Source organism: Streptopelia decaocto, assembly GCF_964273445.1.
Source record: "Streptopelia decaocto genome assembly, chromosome: 1".
Lineage (NCBI taxonomy): Eukaryota > Metazoa > Chordata > Aves > Columbiformes > Columbidae > Streptopelia > Streptopelia decaocto.
This window is the reverse complement of record NC_138663.1, coordinates 56,976,259-56,992,595: the sequence shown is the minus strand read 5'-3', so window position 1 is coordinate 56,992,595 and position 16,337 is coordinate 56,976,259. Positions and strand designations below refer to the sequence as shown.

Genomic DNA, 16,337 nt, shown 5'->3' with positions numbered 1-16,337 from the left:
CTTATTCCTGTCTGTAGTAGCCTGTGTTTATAATCCTCTTCCCTATTCCAGTAGTTGCTGCAAAGGCATTGTGCTGCTTAATGGGACTAGTATCTTTATGCTAGGTGACAAGGAATTCCATCATGCCTGCAGCAATCTTCATGTGCTAGCTGTATGGGACCCGCTTAAGGAGGTGCCAACTGGGTATTGTCACCCTTCTGGCCCTTGCAAGGATAAAGCAACACCGTGGCAAGCACCAGGACAAGTTTCCTAAGGCAGGGAGATGAACTGGAAATGAAGAAAGTATCTGTGCAAATGCTTTTCTCTCGTAGGTTTCCTGAATTGAACGTTCCCCCAAACTCTCAAAACAGACTCTCTTCAGATCTCCAAAAGTGACCATACTGGGCACAGAGTGCATGGTTAAATACAAACCATTGTCAAGCAGGAGAAAGCACCTTCTTCTTTACCTCCCCTGCCACACCCCTGATAAATCAAGTACCAGGACAGTTCTGTTGGCAATGAAATATTGGATGTTAAAAAAGCCCGAAACTATTGTCCTGATGGGTAGTTCTGTTTTGTAGGAAGGAATAGTTGTTTGGAACAAGGTTACATACAGAATTTGGATAGAGAGAATTAAGTTAATTCTGAAGAAGGATGGTTTAACTCAGTGAGGCACTAGTACACTTTATTTAATGTAATGAGTAAGCACACTGCATGGGTGCCAGCCAGATCCAAATTCAGACTTCATCTAACAAGACAGCAAGTGGTAGCAGAGTTTATATATATTTCTAGATAATTTTCCAAGCATGCAAATGACATTAAGCAGTCACAAACTGGCATTGGATCAAACCTTTCCTGGGCAGTCAGCTGCCTCTGCAGCAGGCTGCGCTGGTGAGGCAGTTCCATGGATGAGTGAGGCAGAGGGAAGTGGCTGTTGTGCGCCACCAAGGGCTCCTCACCCTTCTAAGAAGTCTGTCTTTCACCAAACTCAATGATCCGTGCGATGGAATCAAAAGCTAAAAATGTCATTTTGAGCCAGATTTCTGTGTTACACAATTAAAGCAAAACATACTTTAAAAAAAAATAGTTCAGCGCACTTCCAAGGGCATCTGAACTGGTCTGAGTTGCAAGCTGGAGAATCACCCTGCTGAGGTCAACTGAGTAAAGTTCACCTCAGCTTCCAATTCTGTGCAAGTCTGTAGCAGCAGGCTCCCAGCCCCCAGGTTATATTCATGCAAGTTTACCTTTGCAGGTCTCGTGGTTTTTCTGTTTTAGTCAGGCTTTGGTTTTCTTCTTTGCTACTGCATGATAACTCAGCCTGTACACCTGCCCTCACAGGTGTCATTGCTGGTTACGTAAAAGCTAGCAGCAAAGCCTCCAACTTTCCTCACCATCGTTTAAAATGCTGCTTGACGATAACAAAATAAGAGTGGCCGCTAATTTTCCAGGAGGAAGGCAGCAGCGGTAAGATGAGAGATCGCAGGTACCTATGTGCTGTTTCCTTGATAGCACAGCCAGGGATCTGCTACTGGTTCCCACACGGCTGGTGGGGAATCCTTCAAGCTGCTGCTGCTGCGGTGGCATTTTGGGTAAGTCATTTGAGATGAATGTTGTGGGTTACTACATCATCACCTTGAATGGTTGCTTCCAGCTTAGCTGAGACACCTCAGCAAGGTAGAGAGGAGAAGAGTCAGCCCACAGGTGAAGAGCAGTGAGTCCATATATGCTCTGGATAATCCGCCTAAACTGTGTCTTCATCTCTGCTACAAACTGTGGTCCCCACCTGGGAGGAAGTCTTTGCTCTAGAGAGTGCTGGGTGCTGTGTAAAAGGGGTGTCTGTACAAGAGATTTCTGCTGTCACCTAGGGCTAAACTGCTGCACCTGCTCCTGAAGATGAGCCAGGCGGCATGGTGCTCCCTGGACACCAGCAAGTGAGGGAGAAGTAGATGTTGGGCAGCGTTGTGGGTGTGCTGTGCCTTTGCCAGCACGGGCAGCTGAACATCAGCAGGGCTCGGCTTCTGGCTCGGGCTTGGCAGGGGGAGGTGGCAACGGTATCTCATCGAGTGTGATTTCTATCACTGCCCCAGACCGCTTGCGAGGTTCAGGGCTCTCCTCTGACCACCTTCCCACCCTGCGCACCCCTTTGGCCACCTTAGGTGCATTCCGGCAGGGGTTGTGGTCGTAGATCACCAGCTTCAGGCCAGGGAGGTGAGCCAGGCTTGGGAAGAACCGGATGGAGTTGCGATCCACGTCGATCACCTCCAGAAAAGGCATGTCCAGGAGCACGGGGGGGAATTCGGACAGCAGGTTGCCAGACAGCCAGATGGTGCGCAGCTCCTGCAAGCACCGCAGCTGGGGAGGGAGTGTGCGCAGGGCGTTGGAGCCGGCATGCAGCGTCTTGAGCAGGCTGAGCTCACACACGACCTCGGGCAGGCACTGCAGGCAGTTGGACTCAATCCAGAGGGTCTTGAGGTTCTGCAGGAGCCGGAGCTCAAGGGGTAGGCTGCAGAGCTTGTTGTTGCCCAGGTAGAGGATGCACAGCTGCTTCAGCGTGCACACAACCAGGGGCAGCGCTTTGAAGTTGTTGAAGTCCAGCGCTAGGATCTGCAGGTTTTGCAGCTGCTCCAGCTCGGGGGGCAGGTTGTTCAGGTTGTTGTCGCTCAAGTACAGCTTGACCAGTTCCCTAAAAGAGCAAATGTGCAGAGGCAGCCGCCTCAGCTGCCTGCCACTCAGATCCACCATTTTATCCACTGGCATCTCTTCTAGGTCTTCCAGGAGGTATTTCTGGCACTCATTGGAGGGCACAAAAGCAACTATGGCTTTCAGGCTGTTGCCCATCCCGGGACTTTGTTTGGGGATCACCAGGACTGCAAGGGACAGGAGCCCGCCTCGGTCTCCTCCTGCTGTGCACTGGCCTCCCGGTAACTCTGTTGTCCCAATATAAGGCTCTGTTTACTTGGCACCAGCCATTAATCTCAAGGGCTCTGAAATGTTTCTGATAACCGAATGAGTGTTTGGTGATGGGGATTACGGACAGGATGACTTTGAGCGCAGGCCTCCCTCTCTCACTCACATTCACCACTCCCCAAAAACATTCCTTCTTGCCTCTTCCTGTACACTGTCAATGTTCTCCGATTTTGCCCCAAGCTGCTGCCGCATGCCCCAGCCCCTCACCTCTCCCTCTGGCTGTGCTGGCTGTGCAGCCACTGCTGGCCACGGGGATTGGCTTGGGAAAGTAAACACCACGGAAGACCAAATTTTTAAACTCAGATGTTTAGCTTTAATGAAACTTTCAGCGGAAATGTCAGATGTAATTGAATTGTTGTTTAAAATGCCTGTCAAGACTTGACTGACTTTCCAGACGAGTGGCACTTTTAGGGATTTACTTTGCAAGGTGCCAAATACATAATTTCAGAGTGTAACTTGCCACCCAGCACTTATCTTAAACCTTTGACACAAATACTTGGCAAACTGCTATCTTGAGCTGTTCTACTATTTATGTTCCTAATTTAACGGTGTTTACTACAGCCCCTGGCACTCTTGACTGTGTAGAGCCTTTTTCATTACATTGTGTTTTGCTTCTTGTCTGAATCCTTGCTTAAAACCCTTACTATCACAGCCTGCCAAGGCTGTTCTCCGGCCGCCTTCTGACCGTGCTACTGCAGCTCCTGTGTCCGTACCAAAACCTGGCAAGGAACCGCCATGGATTTAATTCCATCAAGATTATCACTTGTTATGAGTGAGATTAATATGATGTTAAAAGTTATGACTATTTTGATGTACCAGTGTAAACTGTTCCTCTCCTCTCAGCAAGACCCATTGCTACTCAGGTCAGGGCACCTCTGATTTTTAGGAAGAACTTTGCCACATGTAGGCACCTCTGTATACTTTGACTTCTTGAGCTGCTGCTGGCTTAAACTTTCTTGGAGATTGTCCCACCTGCGTGTTGGCCATAGCTCTACTATAATCTTTGGGTTTGAATGTTTTAAGGTGGAGTAGCCTTTCCAGCAGCTGTCTTTCTATTATACTTTGATATCTACAGCTCATTTCTGTAATTTTCCACACTTACCGCAATTTAGGGAGGATACTCCAAAAAATCTGCAGTCGGTTTCTGGGCATTAGGTGCTACACAAGCAAAATACGCAATTGCTGAGGGCCACGTATTCTGGGAAAAACCAAAGGCAGGATAAACAGAAGATTGAGAAAAAGGCGATATCAAACAGTTAAGGTGGCCTCTGGATTTCTGGTCAAATCTGGTAATACAGATTTATATTGCCATCACTTGCTTTCAAATGTAAAGCAGCTGCTAGCTATCAATTGTGTATAGACTATAGGATGTTTACTAGTGTTTCCGTGCAAGATGAGTGGCTATGGCACGCAGCAGTGGTGGTATGAAGGATTTATGGAGGTTTCCTGGGGGAGGAGAATAACAGAGAGGGCATCTGGGGACCAGTATTGCAGTAGGATGGAGAACAGCAAGTGCTGTGACCTGAGTGCCATAAAATAGGTTTTGGACGGAGAAGCTGGGCAGAATACCAAACCTGGAGAACAAAGATACGTCACACTCATCTGTGGCCGTGCTGTGGAAGAAAGCTGCTGAAAATCCTCTCTCACGACAGACAGCAGGACTTGTTGGGAGCAGCATCCCAGTGGCACAAGTCAGTTTGTGTGGAATGAGCATCTCAGAGCAGCCACTTCTTCACTGCTTTGACACTGCGCCGTCGGGAACGTGTCATTCATGGATTTCACAGGGCGTCCTTTTCCAAACTGTTGCTGTGGAATGAGGTCTGGCTCTTTTGAAAATATTTCCATGGCCCTCAGCAGGGTTTTGTATGTGTTTCCATTTCTAAATGTCTGTGGCACCTTCGAGAGACACAGCTCCCTGCTGTGTTGAGACATTTGTGCTTCAGGTGTGGAAAACCAAATGCGTTTGGTGTAAATAATAATGAATTTACATCCATGGGAAAGACAAGTGCCTAATCCTGCTGACTAGAGCGACATAAAAGCCTGAATAAGAATATATTAACAATATAGTTTAGGTACATTTTTCTTAATAATCCATATGGAAATAAATAATTTCGCAGTATACCTTATGTCTATAGACACATACATATATATTTTTTCTACTTGAGTTATTTCTACTTAATGAAACTTCAAAGCTTCAGACAACTATTCTTAGGGATCTTCAGCATTGTAGTTTAATCATTACTCCGGCTTATCAAAAAAAGTCACAATGACCTTTTGTTGCTGCATTTTGTACCTCTGTTGGCTAAATGAATGTCTGCTTGGAACACACTGTGAGATCAGAGTATTTGGGGAAAAATATAACCTTCGTATGGTGGGATAATAAAGGGCTACATTTGCAACAAAACAATCTTGATCCTTCTGAGGATCAGCGACTCACTGGAGGCTCTAAGGCAAAGGCAGTCCCCTCAGTACACCCAGGGCGGTGTTTTGAAAGCCACTTCATGTCTTCAACGTTATCCTGATGCCCTCCAACGTGAGCACTAATGACTTCCCAGAAGCACTTGTGGCATTTGAGGAAAAGTTCAAGCGATAAAGGCGTTTGGCACAGGCATTGTCTTGTTCTTGTCAAAGCGACGCTGCCCTACCAGAGGGCACGACATCTGCTCTGCTGCGCATCAGGTGGCACGTGTAGGCCCCTTGAGAAACGCCTTCGCTTTCTGAAAGTTCACAAGTGACTGCAGCTATTGCTCACCATTCTCATTTCCAGCACCCAGCTCCTGCAGCTTGGTGGCTGGGATGGCTGTGGGACAGAAAAAGTGCTGAGGCACTTGCTGAGAACTTGTATAAAACCCCTGAGTCCAGAAAAAAACAAGGACCACTGCTCAGAGCAATTAAAAAACACATCACAGTATAATGAAAATCAATATAAAAGCTGTGTGTTATTATTCCTGCATTTTTGAGGTGCTATTTTTTTTTTTTTTGAAACAAAAGATTAGACTAGAGATGCTGGTGTTTTTTCAGATCCAAAGCACTGCACGCAGCAGTGTCGTGGCACCAGCAGGTTGTGCAGCCCTCACATTTTTGCAGGTAAGTAAGTTTGAAAAAGCAAAACATGCATTTCAAAATTCAGGGGGCTAATAAATAGAGCTCTAAATCAGTTGATTTTAATGTTCTCATACCTGTCTTCAGTCAGCCTGTCATAACAAGAGAAGAGACTTAAAGGAACAATTTTTAAGAATGTCTTTAGTATGTGCTACTGAATATTCACTTTACATTTATTTAAAGTCTGTGACGGGTCTTTAGACCCCTTCTTCACTCACAAACGCTATGTGGTTTGGTTTTTTCTTCCTGTTGTATTTTCTTGACTGGAGCGTTGCTGCTAGAGCAGATGAGGCCTCCTACATGATCTTGACATTCATTCTTTGCCATGCGTTCTCACACGCTGGGTCTCTTTTGGGGTGATTTGCTTAGTTCCAGTTCACTTTCACATGGTGAGCAGTCTATTTTAAATAAGTGAGGTACTGCAGGGAAACATCTTCATTGCTCTTTTCCCAGCATCTTAGCATAGTCTTTTGAACAAAAATGGCTGATTATTCAAATTTAGCCTTAATGCATACTAGGCTGCGGTAATTGCTCACCAAAATTCTTGTGCAGAAGGAAGATTCAAAAAGTCTCATAAGTAAATTGCAGAGTCAGTGCTGAGCTTCCTCCCAGGCGGCTAATGGGTTTGGGGCTGCTCTCTGTCAGGGCAGTGCCTCTTCTTGACACCATTATTTTTCTGCCAACTTGACTTGAAACCAAGTGCCAGGCAGGGGTGGGAACTGCTAACAGGCAGGAAAATAAATCCAAGTGAGCGTTTCCAAATGTCTGGCTGAAATATGTACTAAACCACTGGCTGTTTATTACTGTGTGTTGCAGGCTGTCGTCTTTTGGACTTTTAAGACCCGTTTATTGAGGAAAGGCAAGCACATTTATGTTTGGACTAGAGCTCTCCCATAAATAGGGAATTAATTTTCAGTTGTTAGGGGATGACTTGTCACAACCCTATCAAATGTCCATCTGCTCGGTCCTGCTGAAACGTATCCATGTAAAAGGGGAAAGTTAATATATATTATGTTATCTTTCTTTGTGTCAGACACTTCTGGACCACTTGTTACTGAAGCAAGATTAAAAAGCAGCTTACTTGGAGGGAACCAGTCAAGTCCTCAGACCATCACCTCCTTCCCATGCTAGTGGGAGCCAAGCTCATCCTGTTTATTATGTTTATGTAAAAGACATTAAGGATCGTTAGTAAAATATCTCTTTGGTCTACACTGTGCCCTGATCATCTGTGCCTTAGTAGCTCCACTGGACACCAATATTTGCACAATCCAGCAGTTACTCTGAGAGCAAATGAATCGGTTTTCTGCCAAAGCACTGACCTCCCGTGGTTGATTGACCTGGCGCGTGGCCCTCAGCTGGCAACGGGGTATAAAAAAGGGACTTCTGAGTAAATGAGTGTCATTAGATTCCAAACTGCCTGGAGCCATGAGGGTGATACTGTTGGCTGTGGTTTACATCCCATTCACCGTGGCCGTAGAACGGTAAGAAACACGTCTGGCATTGCTGGCACATTTCAGCTGGCTTCCCGGGGTGACCTGTGCTTGTTGCTACCTGACCTCTCAAAAATGAAAAAAAAAAACAATTAAAAAAAAGAGTGTATGAGAGCTCTAGAAAGGAGAAACAATTAATTTTTGTGTGTTTATTTTATTTGTATAGAATCCCCCTCATTCGATTCAAATCTATCACGAAACAGCTGAAGGAAAAGGGAGAATTAGACGAATTTTGGAGGAATCACCACCCTGACATTTTTGCCCGGAGGTACCTGCATTGCTTCCCTGCAGATATTGCTTTGTCGGTAGGAACCGCTTCAGAAAGGCTGTATGATTACATGAATGTAAGTACAGTTTTGGTAATGCAATCATGAGGACTCGTCGTTCTCTTGAAGGCAGAATTTTTTCTCATTTGAAACCTAGTTTCTCAATGAAATTATAGGGCTCAAGACGGCTTGTTGCTCTGTGCTATAATACTAGATCATCAAAAGCTAGTTTACCAGTCTGCAAAACAAAGCACATAGAGATCTAGGTGAGCATGGCACCTGGTTAGAAAGCTGATGTAGTGCAGCAGTGCCAAGTCCTGTGCCAAGTTTTATTTTTGTACAGATGTGTATTGGGCTTGGTTGCATCTCCAAACAAATGTGGAAGGTTTGCCTGTACCAGTCTTGGTTCAGGACTGGGTTTTTAGTAGCAGAATCTGGTTACTTCATTTAATTATATTTATTTATCAGAAACTTGGATGTTTGCATGTTATAAAAAAAATCTCCTTAACTCTCATTTATTTGATCATGTGGAATCACAAATCAGTGATAACAAAGACCTAAGTAGAGTTTTCATTTTTCTCTTATGTCCTGAGCTTAATATGTACTAAATACTTGAGACCAACTTGGGTCTCACACAGGCATGGCTGAATTTGCCATCTAAACTAAGAAAAGAAAAAGATGACTTTCATTGGATCTCAGACAGGCAAGTCAGCAGGTCAAGCATTTTTGTAAACTGTCTTTCCTGGGTTTAGCATTTTGTCCATTTGCTTGTCTCTGTTTTCTATTTTATTTCGTTATTCTGTTATGTTTCTCTAAAGGAAAGCTAATTTGCAGACATGTTGCTGGGGCTGCATCTAAACAGGGAAGAGAAAGACAAATTAATTCAGCAAGAACTTCCTGACACTTAATAGCCCTAAAGAAACCTGTCAAGAAGAGCTAGAGATGTGTGTGAAGAAGAACAAAGGAGACTGAAAAATTTCAGCCTGCTTTAAAGCTTTTCAAAGAGGGATGAATCTCAAAATAACAACAAAAAGTCACTTTACCAGTGCTTTTTTTTTTGACCAACATGTCTTAGAGCTGCCTCACTTTACAGATTAATCAATAAAAGTTTGTTTCATATAGGAAGAAATAAGATCCTGCTGTACAGCTGGATGTTCTCTTAAATGGTGCACTTGCTTGCCTTCTTGTGATTATCCCATTCAGACCATAAACTCTAGGGCCAGAAACTGTATTCAGTGCATTAATTAACAAGTATGCACTTGAAGTTACATATTCAGATATTTGTATTGCCACAAAAGGCTTGGCACTGGGTATTGCTTTTCTATCTGGGTTTGAATTCCAGAAATGCCTCTTCCTAAAAATAGGTCTCTTAATGCTGAAGTGCTCTTACAGGGCCAGATAGGGGCACTTGGACACTTGCATTCGGGATGCGGATAAGCTCTTCACTCCAGCATTCATGTGTTCATAGATTATCTCTCGCTTCAATTGGCATGTGAGGATGGTCAGTGGTTTCTTTACCCAGTGGATGAACTTTGTTCAGTACATTACATACAGTCGGTGAAACAGAATTAATTTTCTGACTTGCTAATAGCTGCTAATGACAAAGGAAAAAGCTCAGATGCCTGTGGTAGTGTTGATGCCCCTGGTCAGAGCCTTCTGAGGCTGGCAGAGGTGGGTTGTGCTGTCTTTGCCTCATTGATTTCTCACTGACATCTGTAGGGAGCTGCCTGGAAGCCCGTGTGGCCATGTGGGAGCTTTGTCTTGGGGCTGACCTTGCCACCACTGAAGCTGGTGCACGAGAGCTTGTTGACTTCATGGGGAACCTGACTGAGTGTTTGCTTAAATGGCTTAAAAAATGCTGCATTGTTATGTGTGCAGCCACTCATGGAGCCAGACACGCTTCCCTGTGGCGTGCGTTTACCTCGAGATGAAGTTGCACCAAACCCCCCTGAGAAAGTGGCGTGTGATGCTCCCAAGTGTCCTTTTTCCTCAGGAATGGTTCACCAGGAGGCAGGCTGGGGCTGACCGGGTTGTTCCTCCCCCAGGCGCAGTACTACGGAGTCGTGAGTGTTGGCACACCGCCGCAGAGGTTCACTGTCGTGTTTGACACCGGCTCCTCCAATTTTTGGGTCCCTTCCGCTTATTGCATCAGCGAAGCCTGCAGTAAGAAATGTCACCCTCCCTTATGCTCCTCGTATTTCGGGTACCTCAGCCATTTATCCTTTCCTGCGGAGCAGCAGGGATTTGGGGGGGGGGGTGGGGTGTGGAGCCCCCTTGAGGGCCACTGTCCCCTTCACAGCTTGATCCTCTGTCTTTGCCCCTCTCTGTCACCCCACAGCCAGGACAGGTGCTGGCTGCAGTTGACAAATGTCTCTCCACACCATCAGGTGCCTGAGGTGAAAGTCACGAAAATAATTCTGAGAGAGCTACAAATAATGGTGGAAATGCCCATTTTAGTTTTGATTTACATTTAAAACCCAAAACAACCCTTGAGGTACAGAAAAACTGGTCTGTCTGCGCGGTAACGGGCATGTCCATCAATGCTTGTCTCATAAGACAAGCAAAGATCTGCCTTACCTGCACCTCGGCTTGTATTGGGGAGCGGGTACATTGCAGGGACCTCCCCCCCATGCACAAGTGTAATTTCTTTTCTGTAGGAGTGCACCAGAAATTTAAGTCCTTTCTGTCGGATTCGTACGAGCACGGAGGGGAAGCCTTCTCCTTGCAGTACGGCACGGGACAGCTTCTGGGCGTTGCTGGCAAAGACACGCTGCAGGTGAGACTCTGCCTAAAACGGGTGTCAGCCTCCAGGTCAACCAGGTTCTCAGAGCAGTTCAGATAGTGGCCTTACCCTGGAAAACCTTGCCTGGTTTAGGCAAGATGAGGGCGAGGTCTCACCAAGCTGTGTGCTGAGAAGTTTGGGTGCTTCTCTAGCTTTGGGCTACCTAGACAAATCCCTAACATTTTATTTCACATTTCTGCTTCTCTCCTTGGGTCTTGTCCTGGGTTTATGAAGAAACACGCACATAATTAAGGTGTTAAAAGGAATTGGTATAGCCTTCTTACCAAATGGTCACCCGCTTTATTGATGCAAGTCACACAAGGATATTCAGACTTTACAGAGAGAATGAATGTATTGATCTGGAACTGAAATGCGGCTAATTTCTTGTAACTGATGGTGTCTTTACTTTTACTTGTATTAAATAGATAAGTAACATCTCCATCAAGGGACAGGACTTTGGTGAATCAGTGTTTGAACCAGGATCAACCTTTGTCTTTGCCCACTTTGATGGTGTGCTGGGCTTGGGCTACCCCGCCTTAGCAGTGGGGAATGCTCTGCCGGTGTTTGACAGCATCATAAACCAGCAGCTGGTAGAGGAGCCAATCTTCTCTTTCTATCTGAAAAGGTCAGTCTTTAAAGTGATACTTTGCCAAAAAAGAAGCAAATGTATTTTAACTGTTGAGACAACCATGCATCTGTAGAAATCTTCAATTCTGAAAAGTAACTTTCCCCCACCCCCCTTTTTTTTTCAATTTGACACTGAAAAATATGGAGTGAAAAGGAAGAATGTGGTGGAGAGGACCATGAATTTTTGAACAGACTTTATTTTTGGAACTAGTCATAAACAAAATGCTCCCAGCTTAGACTCACTGTAGCTGAGTTGCCAAAGGTTTCCTTCTGGCCAGTGGAGATGAACAAAAATGACGTGCTACACCCAAGTAGCCACATTCCAGAGAAGAAATGTTGTTACCTCGTCTGGATCCACCCGCAACTCCACCATTTTATCTAGTGTTTATTCTGAGGTGAGAGCAGCAGCTGGCTCAATCTGTTCCTTATGCTTATCTCGGCCCTCGGCAGCCTACAGTGAGTCTTCTCAGAGATTGTTTGGAGGCTCTGAATTGGGACTTATGCAGCTATAACTGAGAAATTATCCTTTTCAGCCATCCAAATCTGAATTTAGAAAGGGCTGTGGTTTGTCTTTTGCTTTTTAAGTATAATATAATCAGTGCATGCTGGTACATTCCCATGTCGGTGTTAACCTGTCTTCTGCTTTCAGAGAAGATGACACTGAGTATGGTGGTGAGTTGATCCTGGGGGGGATAGACCATACCCTCTACAAAGGTTCTATCCACTGGGTCCCAGTCACTGAGAAAAGCTACTGGCAAATACATCTGAACAAGTATGTATGTATGTATGTATGTATGAATGTGTGTATGTGTGAAGTACCTGGTGGAATTGAGCTCCCCAGGTGAAACCTGCGGAGGCAGAAACACCTGGCGATACTGCTGTAGGAGGACTCGGCTGCAGGGCTTTACCCTTGTGCCTCTCACAAAAGGAGTTTTCCAGGATCACACTAGCGATTATTAGCTCTCTAAAACTGCTGTGACATGGGGAGCTGGTTTCTGGGAAAGCATTTTCATACATTTTAATATGATACAACAATGGTCACGTTGACTCATGGTGGACTATTTAGTTAAGAGGTTAAGGCACCTAGGAACTAAAACCAGCTCCAGGTCCTACTCTCATATTTCCTGTTAAACTTGGTCAGAGTAGTCAGTGTCCCCTCATTTCTGCTCTAATGCATAAAATGATGAGGACACATATCTGTGGGTGAGGACAAACTCATCAGCAGGCAGCAAATGATTAGGGCTGTAGGAGTCCCGAGAGAGGAAAGTGGGTCCACAGATGAGATATCTTCCTCATGCAGTTTCCTTTTATTAATTTTTGTCTCCTAAAGACATTCTTGTCTTTTAAGACTAGCAAAGCTTGGCAGCTAGTTTTAACTTCAGTCTGTACTCTGGTACTTTAGCTAGCAGCAATATGTTGCTTCAGTCACAGTATACACACATATACATGCCATTTGCTTAAAGATGTTTTGTGTTTCACTTACAGTATAAAGATCCAAGGCCGGGTGGCATTTTGCTCCCATGGCTGCGAAGCCATCGTTGACTCAGGCACTTCTCTTATCACTGGCCCCTCTTCACAAATCAGGCGATTACAGGAGTATATTGGGGCAAGTCCGTCGCATACTGGAGAGGTAAAAACTTTACAGTCAGAAAACAGCCAGAGGGGATGAGAAGCTGGTATTTGGTGCAAAGGGCTTATAGGGTGGGAAAACTGAGAAAATAACCAAACTAAGTTAGGTCTCAGAGAAAGGTCTTGGAGGGAGCCTTCTTTCCAGGATGACACTGAACTCAGAGCCAAGCTAGTTTTGACCCATCTGCCTTGCCCCAGCCCTTCTCCCAAATGCCCACCTCCTCTCCCGTACTTTTCAGTATTGGCATCTGTTTGAGGAATTGATCCATACTCTGTATCAGAGATAATTTTGTTTTGGAAAAAATCAGAAGAGCATTTGCTTTCAAAGTCACTGGCTATAGCCATTGGCTCACTCAAGGCAGGATGGGTTCGGTGCTGATTGACCAGTCCTGCCACCGTCAAACGGAAAATGAAAGGTATTATAATTGCAGCCCCACAAAGGCTGCACTGACAGGACCTCTCACTGTCAGCTTGCTGCAGAGCAGGTGGTGTCGTGCCAGGGGTCCCAGGAGGGATGTACAGTGGTGCTGCTCACAGTGCTGACTCCTGGCAGATGAGCCACAGGGTGCGGGACAGACCTCACTTTCTCTTATTCTTACTCCTGAACCTTACCCCTCTGTCTCCTCATTGGCTTCCCTCTCTTCCCCACTGCTCTCTCCCGCATCCCCCTTGTTGATGCTCCCCACCACTCCTTCCCTGCCTGCCCTCCAAGGAGCACCCCCACCTCCTCCAGCAGGCCAAAATGGCCTGGATGTACTGCTTCATAGCAGACATGTGGTTCTCAGCTCCCTGTGACTCTCTGGGGGGCTTGCGTGAGCTGAAGTTGCTCAAGGTATGTCAGGCTTTCCCACCACCTTGCCTGCGGGATGGGCTGGGACATCTCTCTGCCACCTGCCACCTTTTGCATCTCCTGCTGGCAGCTTTCAGACAGCATGACCAAACCCTTGTAACATCTAAAGCACTGAGATAACAAGCCTGAGACGGATAAACTCACCCACCTCCAGGGAAAGAGCAGCTTATTTTTACTGTGCCTTATTGCTGGCCCTTGGCTGACTCCCATGGGTAATTATCACGCCGCCACAGCTCCAGTGCCCCAAGCAAAGCTGCTGCCTACTGTTGCTGTTAACTTTGCAGTTGTCTTGGTCTTGATGCTAAGCCACATTTGGAAGAGAATTAAGAGTGTTACGGTTGCCTGGTGCACTGGGCAATGATCAAAGACAAAGTGGACTTTTAATCTGCGTCCTTTTGTAGGAGGAGGACCTGAAGTTGCATCTGTGTAACTCCTGAGGCTTCTAGTTCTTTCTCGACTAAACCTTAAATTTTGTTTTCATTCACATTTTCAGATAAATGTCAAACAGTGTGCTTTAATAACAAGTTGGTTTTGTAATAGCACATACTATTGGATATAGATAAAATATGTATTCCAAATGTATTTATATTGGCATAATACAAGCAGGGAACAGGTCATTGCAGTATAAGTTTATATACTCCAGTGCTGACATAAGAACACTCAGTTGACATCTCAGATTCTCCAAAAAAGCATCCTGAAAAAAAGACTTTCTATGACTGTTTTGGTAGCAGATACAGACAAGGTAACTATTGACTCAAAATTATCCCAGTATAGGTGGGTGCACCTATCAGTAATTTCACCAGAACATTTATCTCTTTCCAGCAAGGTTTAATTTGTTCTGGATGTACAAGCTATGTAAATGAATGATATCTTGCTTCTTGTCACCTACAAACCAGTATATTGGGGTTTTTTTAATTCTCATCCTCTGTATTCCATGGTTTATTTTGTCCTAATGGTATGATACTTGATAATTATGCACAAGTTTCAGGTCTGTGTATTCATAAAGCAGATTTAACAATAACAACAAAAGTAGATTCTTCCTTATAGTGAGCCTCTAAAGCAATGACTTTAAACACTATGCTTTACAACAAAGATCTTCCTGGTGCTTAGAGCATTCTGCAGGACAAATTAACACACCAGTTGTTTCATGAAATAAGTAGAAAGGCCAGGAAATGATCTTCTGTGTTACTGTAAGTGAATGTATTATTTATGGAAATGAAAGACTCTGCCAGAGTTTATTCTTTCTTCTGCTCTTTAAATCCCACTCCAAGGTGGAGTATAAGTATGAAGTGTTGTATTCCATACTGGCTTTTTTTCCCTAAAACAATGATGTTAGTGGAGGGAGCAGAGTGAGCAGCAGCTGTAGGGTGCTGGGCCGGAGGCAGCTCCCTCCACCCAGTCCCAGCCAGGGTGTCAGAGGACTTTTGCTCAGGAAACCTTGCTAACATGGGTTCACCAGGGCTCACATGCTCAGTTTTGCTTCTGAGCTGTACAGGGGGGACGTCAGAGTGCTCCTTCACCTTGTCCCTTTTGGGGGTCATGAGGGTTTTCATCAGCCCTGGGTCCCCAGGGGTTTTGCTGCAGTGGTCTGGGCTGCTGGGCTGGTTTGACCCAGGGCAGGAGCTGGACAGCTGGAGGGCAGTGTTGGGCCATAAATCAGTCTGATGGTGTTTCCCCGTATTAAATTCACTATCACCTGCCACAAAAACCTTGAATCCAAATAGCAATATTTAAAAAGAGGCAAATGGATCCTGTCTCATTCAGTGCATCGCATACAGTTTCTTGTAGACTGCAGAAGACTATCCAGCTTGCCTCACATAAGCTTCACGATCGGACACCACGAGTACAAACTGACAGCAGAGCAATATGTCGTAAAGGTGTGTATCTGTGGGCTTCCCACTCCCCATTCCCTGCCCCCCCAAGCTGGGGCTGGAGCAGGTGGCTCCAAGGACATCTGCTTTCCCTTCCAGGAGTCTATTGAGGACCAGACCTTCTGCATGAGTGGCTTCCAGTCTCTCGACATCACCACTCGCGCTGGCCCGCTCTGGATTTTAGGAGATGTCTTTATGTCTGCATTTTACTGCATTTTTGACCGTGGGAATGACAGAGTGGGATTTGCAAAATCTGTTCATAGGAAGGATTACTACTGAGTCGTAAGAGCATTTACTCTGCCTTAACCCAAATTTTAATATAATGATCTTCAGTGCACGTGTGAAGTAGGGCTTTAACTGAAACAGTGGACCTAAACGCAGTCATGTTGTCCCCTCACAGGTTTTAAGGGCTTTGGGGTAATCCTTGTCCCAAATTATGTAGGTTGGTTCAATCTCTATATGTTTACAACTGAGAAACAATTTTTCCTGAGTAACTGATGGACACTACAGCTCTCAGGATGAAAAAAAAAACAGGTCAGCATTCAGATTTGCAAAATAGGAGGAAGGATAAAAATGCTGAACAGTGTCAGGCTGACAAGACAGAAGTTACTAGTGGGGGAAGCTGATCCCCATCCAGTCTGGTCTGGGTACCCTTTTTTCTTCTCATGTGCTAGTTTCCTCCTCATTTCCTACTGCTTTCCTTTTCCTCACTATTTTCCACATTAGGGGTTTTGTCCAATACTCTTTCCTTAGTGCCATGCAAATTCTCTTTAT

At 45.2% G+C, this 16,337-nt stretch overlaps 2 protein-coding genes across 2 annotated transcripts; one reads left to right on the top strand and one right to left on the bottom strand.

Moving 5' to 3' along the window:
• Positions 1 to 1,980: 1,980 nt before the first annotated feature.
• Positions 1,981 to 2,817, bottom strand: LRRC10 (leucine rich repeat containing 10; the record flags this gene model as incomplete). Its single annotated transcript, XM_082070990.1, has 1 exon — positions 1,981 to 2,817. The coding sequence occupies one exon, from the start codon at positions 2,815 to 2,817 to the stop codon at positions 1,981 to 1,983; it is 837 nt and encodes a 278-aa protein (XP_081927116.1).
• A 4,656-nt stretch (positions 2,818 to 7,473) lies between these two features.
• LOC309452058 (cathepsin E-A-like) lies at positions 7,474 to 15,854 on the top strand (the record flags this gene model as incomplete). Its single annotated transcript, XM_082075943.1, has 9 exons — positions 7,474 to 7,529; positions 7,705 to 7,882; positions 9,850 to 9,967; positions 10,462 to 10,580; positions 11,012 to 11,211; positions 11,863 to 11,985; positions 12,699 to 12,843; positions 15,471 to 15,569; positions 15,663 to 15,854. 9 exons carry the CDS (start codon positions 7,474 to 7,476, stop codon positions 15,840 to 15,842), a joined length of 1,218 nt encoding a protein of 405 aa, XP_081932069.1. The 3' UTR covers positions 15,843 to 15,854.
• Between the last annotated feature and the right edge of the window lie 483 nt (positions 15,855 to 16,337).